Here is a 14236-nt window from a genome sequence, read left to right as displayed (position 1 = left end):
GATTACCATACACTTATCCAGGGGGAAACTAAGTAAATTTTACTAACTATGAAAACATAGTTACTCCGTAACTATGTCGAAGAATAAAATGTCACGAGTCTTGGACAGTAAAGTGTGTGTGTTGTGAACTCTCTATTTTGAGTTAAATGATGGAAATTCTCGGAAATGAAAGTATTATATGCTAATGTCACTCATATACTCTACTATACTTTCTTTTGTTGATAATCTGGTTGCAGGTAGATTTTTCAACTTATGGGTAAAGCTATAGTTTTCTGAGAATTATGTTTTTCGAAACCTTTGTTTACTTTTGAGTGACAATGGATTTCCTTACTTAGCCGTCGCGCTAACTACACTTCGATGTGTTTACAGATGTTGTCTAGTGTGGGCTCCTGAAGCCCGATGAGCTCTGAATAGGATGGAAGTCGAGGTTGAGGACTACTCTATCCTAGAATAGATACCCTGGAAGAATTATTTCCATGTGTACATATTTGGATGTTGATATGGTTATTTGAGGTTGTAAGTTTAGCCTTAGCGTTTGGGTATAGGAGAGATACCTAAGCGTGGCGGTAACACCTAGTTTTCTGCTGGTTAGATGCTTCCGCAGTGTATTGCATTATTAGGGATTTTGTAATAAATCCAAGATGTGAAAATTGGGGTGTTACAACAACTTCCTAAAGAAATCTCCTAATTCAGATAACACAGTGGTAACTTCTTTTTCTAAGCTTCCACGCACTCCAATAGGTAATACTCTTTGTAATAAAACATGGCAGTCATGGCTTTTTAAACCCATAAGTTTACCATCAACATTCACACACCTAGTGATATTAGAAGCATAACCATCTAGAAACTTAACAGACTTCAAAAATTCTGCAAATTTCAATCTCTCTTCTCTTGTTAACATATAACATGGATGTGGAACTTCATATGATCCATTTAATTTCTTAACCAAATGCAATTCCTTCCTAATATTCATATCATCTAAATCTTGTCTTGCTTTCAAAGTGTCCTTATTTTTTCCATCAATATTTAGCAAAGTTCCAATGATATTATCACATATGTTTTTCTCAATATGCATAACATCAAGATTGTGCCTTAATTTCAATTTTTTCCAATATGGAAGCTTGAAGAATATACTCTTTTTACACCAGTTAAGGTCTTCAAGATTTCGTTTCCTTTTTCTTTTGTTCGGATGCTTCCCAAATGGACTGTCACTTATTTCATGTAGTTGCCTTAACACTTCCTCACCAGATAACTCCAAAGGGGCACTTCGACTCTCCACTTTTCCATTAAACTTCTTGCTTCGCCTTCATGTGTGATTAGTGGGCAAGAAACGGCGATGGCCTATATATCCCAACTTACTCCTTAATCTAACAGAACATGGGTCATCATTGCAAACTGGGCAAGCCAGGTATCCTTTAGTAGACCATCCCGACAAGTTGCCATATGCTGGAAAATCATTTATAGTCCACAGNGAAGTTATTGAGATGTTTGACTTTGCGGGAGGCTTGTGAGCCGTGACCCGGAAGTTATTGAGATGTTTGACTTTGCGGGAGGCTTGTGAGCCGGGGCCCGGAAGTTGTTGAAATGTTTGACCTGCGGGAAGCATGAGTGCCGCGGCCCGAGGTTCTTGAAAATATTCCGAGATTACCATACACTTATCCAGGGGGAAACTAAGTAAATTTTACTAACTATGAAAACATAGTTACTCCGTAACTATGTCGAAGAATAAAATGTCACGAGTCTTGGACAGTAAAGTGTGTGTGTTGTGAACTCTCTATTTTGAGTTAAATGATGGAAATTCTCGGAAATGAAAGTATTATATGCTAATGTCACTCATATACTCTACTATACTTTCTTTTGTTGATAATCTGGTTGCAGGTAGATTTTTCAACTTATGGGTAAAGCTATAGTTTTCTGAGAATTATGTTTTTCGAAACCTTTGTTTACTTTTGAGTGACAATGGATTTCCTTACTTAGCCGTCGCGCTAACTACACTTCGATGTGTTTACAGATGTTGTCTAGTGTGGGCTCCTGAAGCCCGATGAGCTCTGAATAGGATGGAAGTCGAGGTTGAGGACTACTCTATCCTAGAATAGATACCCTGGAAGAATTATTTCCATGTGTACATATTTGGATGTTGATATGGTTATTTGAGGTTGTAAGTTTAGCCTTAGCGTTTGGGTATAGGAGAGATACCTAAGCGTGGCGGTAACACCTAGTTTTCTGCTGGTTAGATGCTTCCGCAGTGTATTGCATTATTAGGGATTTTGTAATAAATCCAAGATGTGAAAATTGGGGTGTTACAACAACTTCCTAAAGAAATCTCCTAATTCAGATAACACAGTGGTAACTTCTTTTTCTAAGCTTCCACGCACTCCAATAGGTAATACTCTTTGTAATAAAACATGGCAGTCATGGCTTTTTAAACCCATAAGTTTACCATCAACATTCACACACCTAGTGATATTAGAAGCATAACCATCTAGAAACTTAACAGACTTCAAAAATTCTGCAAATTTCAATCTCTCTTCTCTTGTTAACATATAACATGGATGTGGAACTTCATATGATCCATTTAATTTCTTAACCAAATGCAATTCCTTCCTAATATTCATATCATCTAAATCTTGTCTTGCTTTCAAAGTGTCCTTATTTTTTCCATCAATATTTAGCAAAGTTCCAATGATATTATCACATATGTTTTTCTCAATATGCATAACATCAAGATTGTGCCTTAATTTCAATTTTTTCCAATATGGAAGCTTGAAGAATATACTCTTTTTACACCAGTTAAGGTCTTCAAGATTTCGTTTCCTTTTTCTTTTGTTCGGATGCTTCCCAAATGGACTGTCACTTATTTCATGTAGTTGCCTTAACACTTCCTCACCAGATAACTCCAAAGGGGCACTTCGACTCTCCACTTTTCCATTAAACTTCTTGCTTCGCCTTCATGTGTGATTAGTGGGCAAGAAACGGCGATGGCCTATATATCCCAACTTACTCCTTAATCTAACAGAACATGGGTCATCATTGCAAACTGGGCAAGCCAGGTATCCTTTAGTAGACCATCCCGACAAGTTGCCATATGCTGGAAAATCATTTATAGTCCACCCCGACAAGTTGCCATATGCTGGAAAATCATTTATAGTCCACAGGATAGAAGCATGTAATTGAAAATTTGTATTTATAGTCCACAGGATAGAAGCATGTAATTGAAAATTTGTTAAAGAACAAGCATCATATGTTGCATGTAATTGAAAATTTGTTAAAGAACAAGCATCATATGTTGTCACACCTTGAAAATTTGTTAAAGAACAAGCATCATATGTTGTCACACCTCTTTCCCATAATTCCATGAGATCTTCATATGTTGTCACACCTCTTTCCCATAATTCCATGAGATCTTCAATTAAAGGTTGCAAATAAACGTCAATATATCTCTTCCAGGTGCTTTAGGGCCAGGTATAAGTAATGTTAGCATAAAGAATGGATCTTTCATACACATCCATGGCGGTAAATTATAAGGGATTAATATAACAGGCCACATGCTATAAGAATTATCCATATTACCAAATGGGTTGAATCCATCTGAAGCTAAACCAAGCCTAACATTCCGTGCATCATTAGCAAACCATGGAAACTCTTGATCAAAATCCTTCCAAGCCTTAGAATCGGCCGGATGACGCAAATATTCACCATCATCAATTCGTCTTTCTTTATGCCATCTCATATCTTTTGCAGTTTTTTTTGACATAAAAAATCTTTGAAGCCTAGGTTTTAGAGGAAAGTATCTCAATATTTTATGAGGAATATTCTTTCCTTTACCATCCTTAACTTTCCATCTAGAAGTACCACAAATAGGACAAAACTCATGTTTCTCTAATTCCTTCCAAAATAATACACAATCATATTTGCATGCATGAATATTTATATATCCCAATCCCAAACTACGAAGCATAGCTTTAGACTCATAGTGAGAACGTGGAAGTGTATTTCCAATAGGTAAGCATTCACTTAGCAATTCAAGCAACATGTCAAATGATTTATTACTCCATTTATTATACACTTTCAAATGAAGCAACTTCACTATTAAAGACAATTTTGAGAATTTAGTGCAACCCGGATATAATTCTTGTTTTGCTTCCCTCATCATGTTCTCAAAATCATCAACTTCACAACTTTCTATATTGGGGTTTAAATGAGAGTTGAAATCCACAAAATTTTCGTAATCATTTAAGAACTCTTGGACTCCATCTATGTGTTCCTCACTTAAATCATCATCCTCATTCTGAAAATCATTTGTAACGGATTCTTGAAAAATTGGTGGCTCTCCATGGAATATCCAACGTGTGTAACCTGTGTCTATACCATTTTGGCGCAAATGCATGTATACTAAACTTTGATTTAAGAAACATGTGTTTAAACATTTTTTACATGGGCACCTTATCTCACAATCATGTCCCTTGTTCTTAACCACAAATATCATAAATTCCTTAAGTCCTTCAATATATTCATTGGACCTTTTATTTTGTGTCATCCATGCCTTATCCATAGTGAAACACTGATATACCTATTATATAACACAAAATGACTTACAACATAAATTATTCAAAGCTATAATGGACTATTACATTATCACATACATTAAATGAAGAATTTGAGGCAAACATTGAAAAATATTTTATATACATATGTACATGCATACATACATACATATACACACACTCTCTCTGCTATAGTGATATAGTTCAGATTAAATGCTTGATTTGGCTTTGTTTACTTTAGAAATATTAAAGTATTTTCTCAAAAAATAAATGCCCAATGGCAAACATAACATTGTATTATAGTGTAGAAGACAAACTGACATGATGCATTTACTTCATCCTTTTCCATTCATTTGTCTTTTATTTCAATTTTTACACACTCGCTCTCTTTGTACTATAGTTCAGAATAAATGCTTGACTTGGTTTGGTTTATTTTTAGAAATATTAAAGCATTTTTTCAAAAAATAAATGCTCAAATAGTTAACAATCTAACATAACATTGCATTATAGTGTAGATCACAAAAATGTGATACATTTACTTCATCTCTTTCTTCTATTCCTTTGTTGTCATAATAATAATTTTTTTTTTTGCTCTCTATTAAAATTAATTTTCTTTAATAGAAAAATATAGACATATACCAGTCAAATGCAAATAAGAAGAATTATATGAATAAGGAACAAACAATTTAAATAATGCACAATAATAACATAAACTTTACATTTTAAAAATAAAATATATATGGATGAAAAAGAAATCAACATACACTGCCGCAAGATTCTTAAATAAGTGAATGTCATTGCAAACTAGTATTCTTAACCAAACAAGGGCATAATAGTGTTTTAAAAAATCACCTCTGTATTGCTAGTTGATGTGCTTTCTGAAATTAGTCACTGCAAAAAATAAAAAAGAATAAATCACTTAGCATTGAAAATATGATTAGTTTAATATTATAAATATCTTTAATAAAAACATATATAAAAAATGAAAAAAAAATTAAAATTTACAAATTTCAGAACAAGATGAGAGCAGAGAGTATAATGATAAAATATAATGTCTCAAACAATAAAACACCCCAAAAGAACTGGGCAATGAACATGCCCAACTGAGAATGTACTTGCCTTTGACATCATCTTCTGGCGACAAATAAAACTAGTATTTGAAGAATTATGACTTGACACTACAAAAGCAGTGAAGGAGAGGGCAAAGAAACTTTAAATCAGTACATGATCTTCTGATCTCCTTCAATTTTTTGTTTTTCTAATTCATTCTTCATTAATACACATAACCCAAACTTACCATTTACAGAGTATGACTATGAGAGAATACAAATGGTAAAGGCAATTGAACTAGAGAACCACTAATCACATACATGATTGCCTTATATCGAGATTTGCATGTAAAAAACTAAAAAATAATATTAACAAAATGAATACAGTACCCGCATTCTTAAATGAATGAAATATTATTGGAAAGTAGCATTATTAATCAAGCAAAGGCTGAAAGGCATAATAGTTTTAAAAAATCACCTATGTATTGCAATTGTGCAGTTGATGTACTCCTCAAAATTAGTAACTGCAAAACCAAAAAAAAAAACACTTAGCACTGAAAATACGATTATTACTTCAATTTTATTAATATCTGTAATACAAACATATATAAAAAATAAAAATAAAAACATAAAATTTTACAAATTTCAGGATCTAATTTCCTTCTTCAATTTTTTTTTTCTGATTCCTTCTTCATTAACACTTACAGAGTATAACAGGGAAGAATACAAATGGTAAAGACAACAGATAACCACTAATCACATACATGATGGTTTAATCTCAAGTTTTCTTTTAAAATCTAAATACTAAAAAATAAAAATAAAATACAAAAAAAACTTTGAATAGATTTTACAAAAACTAGAACTAAGAATAGAAGAAAGAAAAGGTTAATACTAGTTGAATAGAAAAGCAAGAACATATGGATTTGGGTTTACACATGCGGCCATGGTTGGGTGAAGATTTGTAAGTTAGGGTTTATATTCACCTAGGCATACAACCTCTTCTTCTTCACTGTGTACAGTTTTTGTTGATGTGTTGCAACACTATGAAGCATTTGAGTTCAATTTGGTGAAGAGATGAGAGCTTACCTGAGATTCTGAAGAGTGTTTACCGTGAGAGTGGTGAGGTTTCTGAGAAAATTTTGTGAGGCTGTGGATTAAAAGAGAAATTTATTCATTTTTATTGATTATTATTTGTTTTAGTTATTCTAAGTGGAGGGCGCGAACTGAAAATTTTTCCCGGTAAAGTTACATTTTACTTTTAGCGACGATTTATTTCACAACTCATTTGTAGAATAAAAGCTTTGGTGACGTTTATTATATAATGTCATCTATTCTATACCTTTGCCGATGAAAAAAATAAAATTTCGTCAGTAAAAAGTAATGAAGTCTTCATTATTCATACAAGTATAAATAGTGACGATATGCAATATAACCTTCACAAAATGTGACGTTTAACGACGTTTTTTATAGCGTCACAAAATCTTTCGTCGTTAAATGTCAGATTTCTTGTAGTGCAAGGAGTAGAAAACCTATGTTAGTTGCTTCTTATTGGGAGTCTGAATTACATTAAAAGTTGTGGGCTCAATGCAAGATAAGTCCAATCCTTAATATATGAATGATAAGCCTAATTCTATCGTAACTATTTTACTATCTTGTATAGGCCTCCCTCCTCCCTCTTGGGCTTCCATAATCTAATTATTTTCTTGACCCGATCCATTTAGTTAGTCTAGCACACTATCCATCATCTAGTCCTCTACTTTCTTGAGATTTCATGGAGATGGAGTCGATATCTCAGGAAAGTAGATTAATCTGTAAATTCATCAAAAATAGAAAATTATCAATCAGTTTGTTCGGCCAGTAAGCTCGAGGCTCAGAATAGCGGCTCGGTTGATGTTGCGCTAAAGCAGGCTGACTGGTCAGCGCTTTAGGCATCATATTTATTTTTGTCCAGCTTGTGGCCTAGCTGGCTGCGAGATCGACCGGCCAGGTCAGCTGGCCACCGTTTGCTATCTCCTTTTTATTTTTTTCGACCTGTCCACCCACAATTTCTGCCCGTCCACTCTAACTAGTCCCCCTAATCAGTCCAACCAGTCTATCTATCCAATTTTTCTAACCAATCCACATGTCCGGTTTACCTGACCGATCCATCCCTCTAGCCCGACCGGTCATTCTGACTAGTCTATCCATCTAGTATACCTAGCCTGTCCATCCACTGATCGCCCACTCCTAATCGCCAAAATTTTGAGAGTGTTCGAGTTCTTAAATTAACCATCTGGTATTCCTCTGTGTTCGCCAAAATCTTGATAATGCTTGAGTTCTTAAATTAACCATCCAATACTCCTCTACGATCAAAATTTTGAGAACGTTCGAGTTCTCAAATTAACCATCTGGTACTCCTCTTTTATCGACAAAATCTTGATAATGCTTGAGTTCTCAAATTAACCATCCGATACTCCTTTCTGATCGCCAAAATTTTGAGAATGATCGACTTCTCAAATTAACCATCCAATAGTCATCCCATCAATTCCATCTAGTACTCCTCTCTGATTGCCAAAATTTTGAGAACGTTCGAATTCTCAAATTAACTATCCAATACTCCTCTCGGTAACACCAGTTTCAACCATCTCAACACCAAGCAGGTAGCTACCAGGGGCCAATGACCTTTTACTGGGGGCCAAGCGGCTGACTATCGGGGGCCGAGTGACCTACTATCGACGGTCGTGTGGCTGATTACTAGGCGCCAAGTGGTTGAGTACTGGGCCATGTGGTCGACTACTAGGGATTGAGTAGACAACTTCTTGTTTGATTGTGCAATTTTTGAATGTATTTACTTTATTTAAAGAGTACAACAAATAGTTTTTTAGATCGAACTAATGATTTTATTATGATACAATAATTGTTAATTGTACATAGTAGCTAACTATATGGGTTTACTCTCCGAGCTATTGATAGAACTTCTTGAGCTGTCTTGAGTTCTATATGGGTTTAATTGGTTTTGATTTGCAAATCTTGTCTCCCTATTTGTCGATACGTCAGGAGGTAGCAAGACCTGTCTAGCCATATGGCGAGGCGACTTCCACTCCCTCTGGTGATGTTCAAAACTTTAGGCAAATTTCGTAACATATATAATTACTAGTTATTACATGTACTTTGCGCGATTAAAATAATGTCCAATGCATATTTTTCAATTAGTGTTCCTTAATTGGTTAAAGTAGTCATATAATAATGAGAGAGATAGAAAAATATTAAAATCTCTTATATTATAATAAAAGATAAAGAAATTGAAAATAACAAAATTATAACTAAAGTAAGTCGAACAAATAAACCACTAACTAAAGCTAACTATCTATCATGATGAACCACGAGAAAAAAACAATTGGAAAAAAAGTACTAATTTGAGAGGATTAAATTTATTTTACTTAGTACGCGTTTGGTAAGGCTGAGAATTGTCTTCATCTTCTCCATCTTTTGTGAGGTGTAGTTTCTTTTTTGCTGGTTGTGTCTTTACTGCATCTTGTTTACTGGTGGTAGTGAATAAGAATGATGCGTACAATGATCATTTAGACCAATGGTCAATGTGTATTTTGAAATTACTTTTTCTTAATTGGTTAAAGTATTCATATAATAATGAGAGAAAAAAATGCTAAATTAATACAAATCAAAGAAATTAAATAGTCTCGATGCTTATATATTTTAGTAAAATATAACGAAATTGTAAATAGATAAATTACAACTAAAGTAAGTAAAAACAAATAAACCACTAACTATAGATGACTATCTATCATGATCAAAATTGCTGAGGAAAGTGAATTAATTTTTTCTTAGTACTCATTTGCTGAGGCTCGGGATTGTCTTCATCTTCTCCATCTTTAGTGAAGTTGAGTTTCCTTTTTGTTGGATGTGTCTTTATTGCATCTTGTTTATTGGTGGTAGTGAATGAAAATGCATGATTCGTGCAAGGATGTTATGGTATATGATACCATGTTTTTTATAACGAATAATTTTTATTGTAGAAAATAAAGACATATAACTAATGAAATTATATCTCTTTTTAAATTTTTTGATAATGAGTACTTTTTATTGTAAAAAATAAAGACAATATAACTAATGAATTGAAATTATATTGTAACAGAGTCAGTAGTACTAAAAAAATGAATTGAATTATCTCTTTTTAAAATTTTTGATAATGAATATTTTTTTTTGAATAAATGCATTGTGAACATCGAATTCTAAATTAAAGAAATGCATATGTATTTTTTTTGTAACTGTTAATTTATTTAATTTAATAAGAGTAATAGAGTGGTACTTACTTTTTCAATAATATACTCTTAACATATTCGTAGTATATGTTTAACAGTGATGTTAACTCTAATTGGGATGTGATTCGAACCTAAGACATTTCTTATAGAAATTAATGGGTAAGTTAAAAGTTAACGAAATATTCTGTTACTAACGTTTATACTAACGGAATGTCAGGTTATTTAAGGGAAGAAAACAATATAATAGAGGGTAAAGAAGAAAAATCATAAAAAATTACTAAAATCAAAATAATATGAACCATTCGTTTAAGTAAATAATTACACCAGCATTTTTTTCTTCCCGTTATAACCCTAACATTATTGACTCTTATTGAGATTGTAGATATATGGTGAATGCATGTGTATGGTAACAATAATAGAAAAGATAACAGATGTTATATCCGTAGGGGCATTTTTGTCCAAACTATTTCATAGTACAACTCAAAAAACACAATGTACAAAAAAGGTTAGCATATAAAACATGGGCATAAATTAAGGATATAACTCTCATTATTGAAACTTATTATGTATTTAGATTTATATTAGTATATTTTCAAAAAAAAAATATTTAGATAGTAGAGGGATATACAGTTTTAATACCCGTATATTACCCACCTTTCACCTTTATCAATTTTTTTTTTTCTAAAACAAAGGTAAAATGCACTGCTAGATTGCGTTTTTACCCCAGAAATGCCTTCAATCCTGTATTCCTGAGGAAAAAACACATGTAGCAATGTATATGATTCCAGCGAAAAAATAATTAAAAGTTGAGATGGCCGAGTTGGTCTAAGGCGCCAGATTAAGGTTCTGGTCCGAAAGGGCGTGGGTTCAAATCCCACTCTCAACAATATTATTATTTTTAGAATTTCAGCCCTTCAATGATACTACAATATGACTTTTAAAACCTTTTCTCCCCATACAACTAATCTCAATACAATTTCCACCCCGTATTGTTTAAGATATAACACTTATATATACCTGCATCTCTTCATGCGTATATTTTATTAAAATTGTCAATATCAGCTTATGTTTTCAGATTTAAATATAAATATTCCTTGAAACTGACTTTTTATGTTTATTCTAACAGATCAAAATACAACAGCCTTTAAAGAAGTGGCAACCATTTGTCATCCACGTGTGGGTGAATATGCATTTGAATTGGTTTCATAACATCTTCAGTCATGCATCCTTCAGGTACTTGTTTCTTGAAATATCATTTGCCCTTCAAATAATGGGTTTGAGAAGCTAAGTAAGAAATCCTGTTTATTATTACAAGCAAATATTGATGAGTTTGAGAAGAGGCTCCTCATCGTGAACCATATATCACCTGTGTTGGACAATGGTTTTTTTTTTTTTTGACTTCCACTGACTCTGTTACAACGTAATATCTGTTCATAATTACTTTCTTGATCTATTGAAACTGAAAGAGAATAGATGCTTCCACTGAGACTCGAACCCCCTCCCTTCCATAAGGGAGTGTACACCAGGTGCCGCTTGACCACAAGTTCTTTGGCGGATAATGGTTTGTTCGCTCATAACTTTAAAAGAAACTACATAAATTAAGGAATTCAGGTTACATGCATAACTCTATACTACTGCTTATGACTTTACATTTCTCTTCAGTGTTAACCTGTACATAGAAGGGATCGTAATTAGTAATTAGTAATTAGTAATGATGATTAGCAGCTTCCTAGGATTATTATTTGTCATCTATTCCTGTCAGTGTTTACACTTTACACTATTCAAGTTTCAATTTATTCTCTGGCAAATAATAACTACTGTAACTATTATGAAACACACTAACACAAATGAAAATGCCACATTGAAGGAATTATTGTAAGTTTTTAAGAATTTAAAATTCAAGTTTATTCTTAAAAAGAAAAATGCATGGACCATTGGATAGCTTATGTTTCGAGTAACCTCAAAAGGTTAGAAAATGAAAGCCAAATAGGTGAAACAGTAGCGTTTAGAAATTAGGAATATAAAAACTGAAACAACCCGTTGTCCCACATCGACAAGAGAGACTCGCGCCCAGCACCTTCGACGTGTATATGAAGATTGTGGCTTTCAATGAAAAACTCATGCAGTCACGCAATGAGCACATAGCGAACTATTCTTTCGCCTTTTACTAAAGAATACCGTGTGCGCGTCGCATTGAGTGGCATAAGCCAATTTTTGAAGAGGGCCTCTTCCAGAGGACCTCAACCAATTCTACTTCCAAGTTTTATCTAAAGCAGCGAAGTGTTATTTTACAAGAAAAAATGCTATCATATAGGGGCACACTCTCGTGCTAACTGTCACCCAAGAAGGAAATGAGAACGTTTCACGGTCAACGAATCAGATGCAATTTTAAAAAACGACGCGGTGGCATTTTCGTAAATAACTCGAACTTTTGTGCAAATAATTTAAACATGCAATTTTAAAAAAATGACGCGGTGGCATTTTCGTAAATAGCTCGAACTTTGGTGCAAGTAATTTAAACATTTATGCATCTGGGTGCACCTAGTTATAACATTAAGTGCACCTAGTTATAGCGTTTGGTGCAACTACATACTGGACACATGGCGCGCTGCGATTCGTCTGCAATTTTCTCATGGGCAGCCCGTACGCACCTGAACGCGATCCCCTCTCTCTCTCTCTCTCTCTCTCTCTCTCTCTCTCTCTCTCTCTCTCTCTCTCTCTCTATATATATATATATATATATATATATTAATTTCAATGTGCTAACAAATTAGACCATAAGTCAACAATTCATCTTAATGCTTCCCCTCATCATAATCTTCGAAATTTCAAAATTACAATTAGGCTTGGTAAAAAGCCTGATAGTATTTTACCCTCATCATAATTCATAAATCTTCGGGTGAAAATATATAGTCGAATTGAATCAGTAATGTCATTTTAAAAAATATTTTATAAAAATAACGTAACGCAACAAAGAATTAAATTCAATCAAGAAGATTATTTAGAATAATAGTTTTGATACCACTTGTTAATTCCATCGAGGTTAAAAGTCTAGAGGGGGAGCGAGGGGGTTTGAATAGACTTTTACAATTTGAAAAACAAAGCTTATCACTAGAGTTGATTTTATGACTTTTGGGCAGTCAACGACGACTGGACAACCAAACCGTTAAAATAATGAGTACGTGAGAATATAAAGAATTGAATACAAAAAGAAATTTTGAGAGAAAAATTATTGTATTAATAAATATTGCTTGTCATTTTTTCGTATATGGGATGAACTATCTATATACATATTTTGGACTAAGAGCCCTACAAGGAGTAGAAATCCCATGCTGTTTCCTATCGGGAATCTGAATTACATTAAAAGTAGTGTGCTCAATGTAAAATAATTTCAATCCTTAATACTTCGTATGTTATGAATGATAAACTTAATCCTATCGCAACTATTTTACTATCTAGTACTAGGCATCCCTCTTGAGCTTCTATAATCCAATTATTTTCTTGGGTCAGTCCATTTAGTTAGTTTGCCACACTATTCATATCTTAGTTCCCCACTTTCTTGATATTTCGCGGAGTCGATGTCACAGGATAGTAGATCAATATGTAAATTCATTAAAAACATAAAATTCTCAATCAGTCAATTCGGCCCGTAAGACCTAGGCTCAGAGTAGCGGCTCAGTCGATATGATGTTGCCTAGCTTGGCAGATTGGTCAGCGCTTTAGGCACTCGATTTTTTTTTTGTCCCGCTTGTTGCCTAGTAGGCCACCGGTGCCACCACCTGGTACCTCCTTTTATTTTAATTGTTTTTTCCAACCAATCCACCCGTCTAATTTGCCTGACCGATGCATCCCTCCAGCCCGACTGGTCATCCTGACTAGTCTTACAAGTCCATCCATCTGACTAGTCTGGCCAGTCTACCCGACCAATCTGTCCATCCAGTCCACCTAACTGCCTACACCTAATCACCAAAATTTTAAGAACATTCGAGTTCTCAAATTAACCATCTGGTACTCCTCTTCGTACGCGAAAATCTTGATAACGCTTGAGTTCTCAAATTAACCATCCGATACTCCTTTCCGATCGCCAAAATTTTGAGAAAGATCGAGTTCTCAAATTAACCATCCAAAACTCCTCCCGTCAACTCCATCCAGTACTCCTCTCCGATAGCCAGAATTTTGAGAATGTTTGAGTTCTCTAATTAACCATCCAATATTCCTCTCGGTAACACCAATTTCGACCATCACAAGACCAGGTAGCTACCAAGGGCCAATGGCCTCCTACTGGGGGCTAAGCGTTTGACTATTGGGGGTCGAGAGGCCGACTACCGAGGGTCTTGCGATAAAAAATCGGAGGTCGAGTAGCCGATTACCGGGGGCTAGGTGA

General features: G+C 34.1%; 1 protein-coding gene and 2 non-coding genes across 3 annotated transcripts; 2 read left to right on the top strand and 1 right to left on the bottom strand.

Annotated features, from left to right (window-relative positions):
• Positions 1-2300: 2300 nt before the first annotated feature.
• LOC116013079 lies at positions 2301-4387 on the bottom strand. Its single transcript, XM_031252738.1, has 4 exons — positions 3502-4387; positions 3296-3403; positions 3067-3130; positions 2301-2946 (listed from the first exon to the last, which is right to left on the bottom strand). Exons 1-4 carry the CDS (start codon positions 4385-4387, stop codon positions 2301-2303), a joined length of 1704 nt encoding a protein of 567 aa, XP_031108598.1.
• A 6270-nt stretch (positions 4388-10657) lies between these two features.
• On the top strand, positions 10658-10738 carry TRNAL-AAG. Its single transcript has one exon. It is a non-coding gene; the product is annotated as a tRNA-Leu (tRNA).
• Positions 10739-11976: 1238 nt separating this feature from the next.
• LOC116014542 lies at positions 11977-12093 on the top strand. The gene has a single exon (XR_004097412.1). It is a non-coding gene; the product is annotated as a U5 spliceosomal RNA (small nuclear RNA).
• Positions 12094-14236: the final 2143 nt, after the last annotated feature.

This window comes from Ipomoea triloba, chromosome 3 (genome assembly GCF_003576645.1).
Source record: "Ipomoea triloba cultivar NCNSP0323 chromosome 3, ASM357664v1".
NCBI classification, from domain to species: Eukaryota; Viridiplantae; Streptophyta; class Magnoliopsida; order Solanales; family Convolvulaceae; genus Ipomoea; species Ipomoea triloba.
The sequence above is the reverse complement of the archived record's forward strand: the minus strand, read 5'-3'. Positions and strand labels throughout refer to the sequence as shown.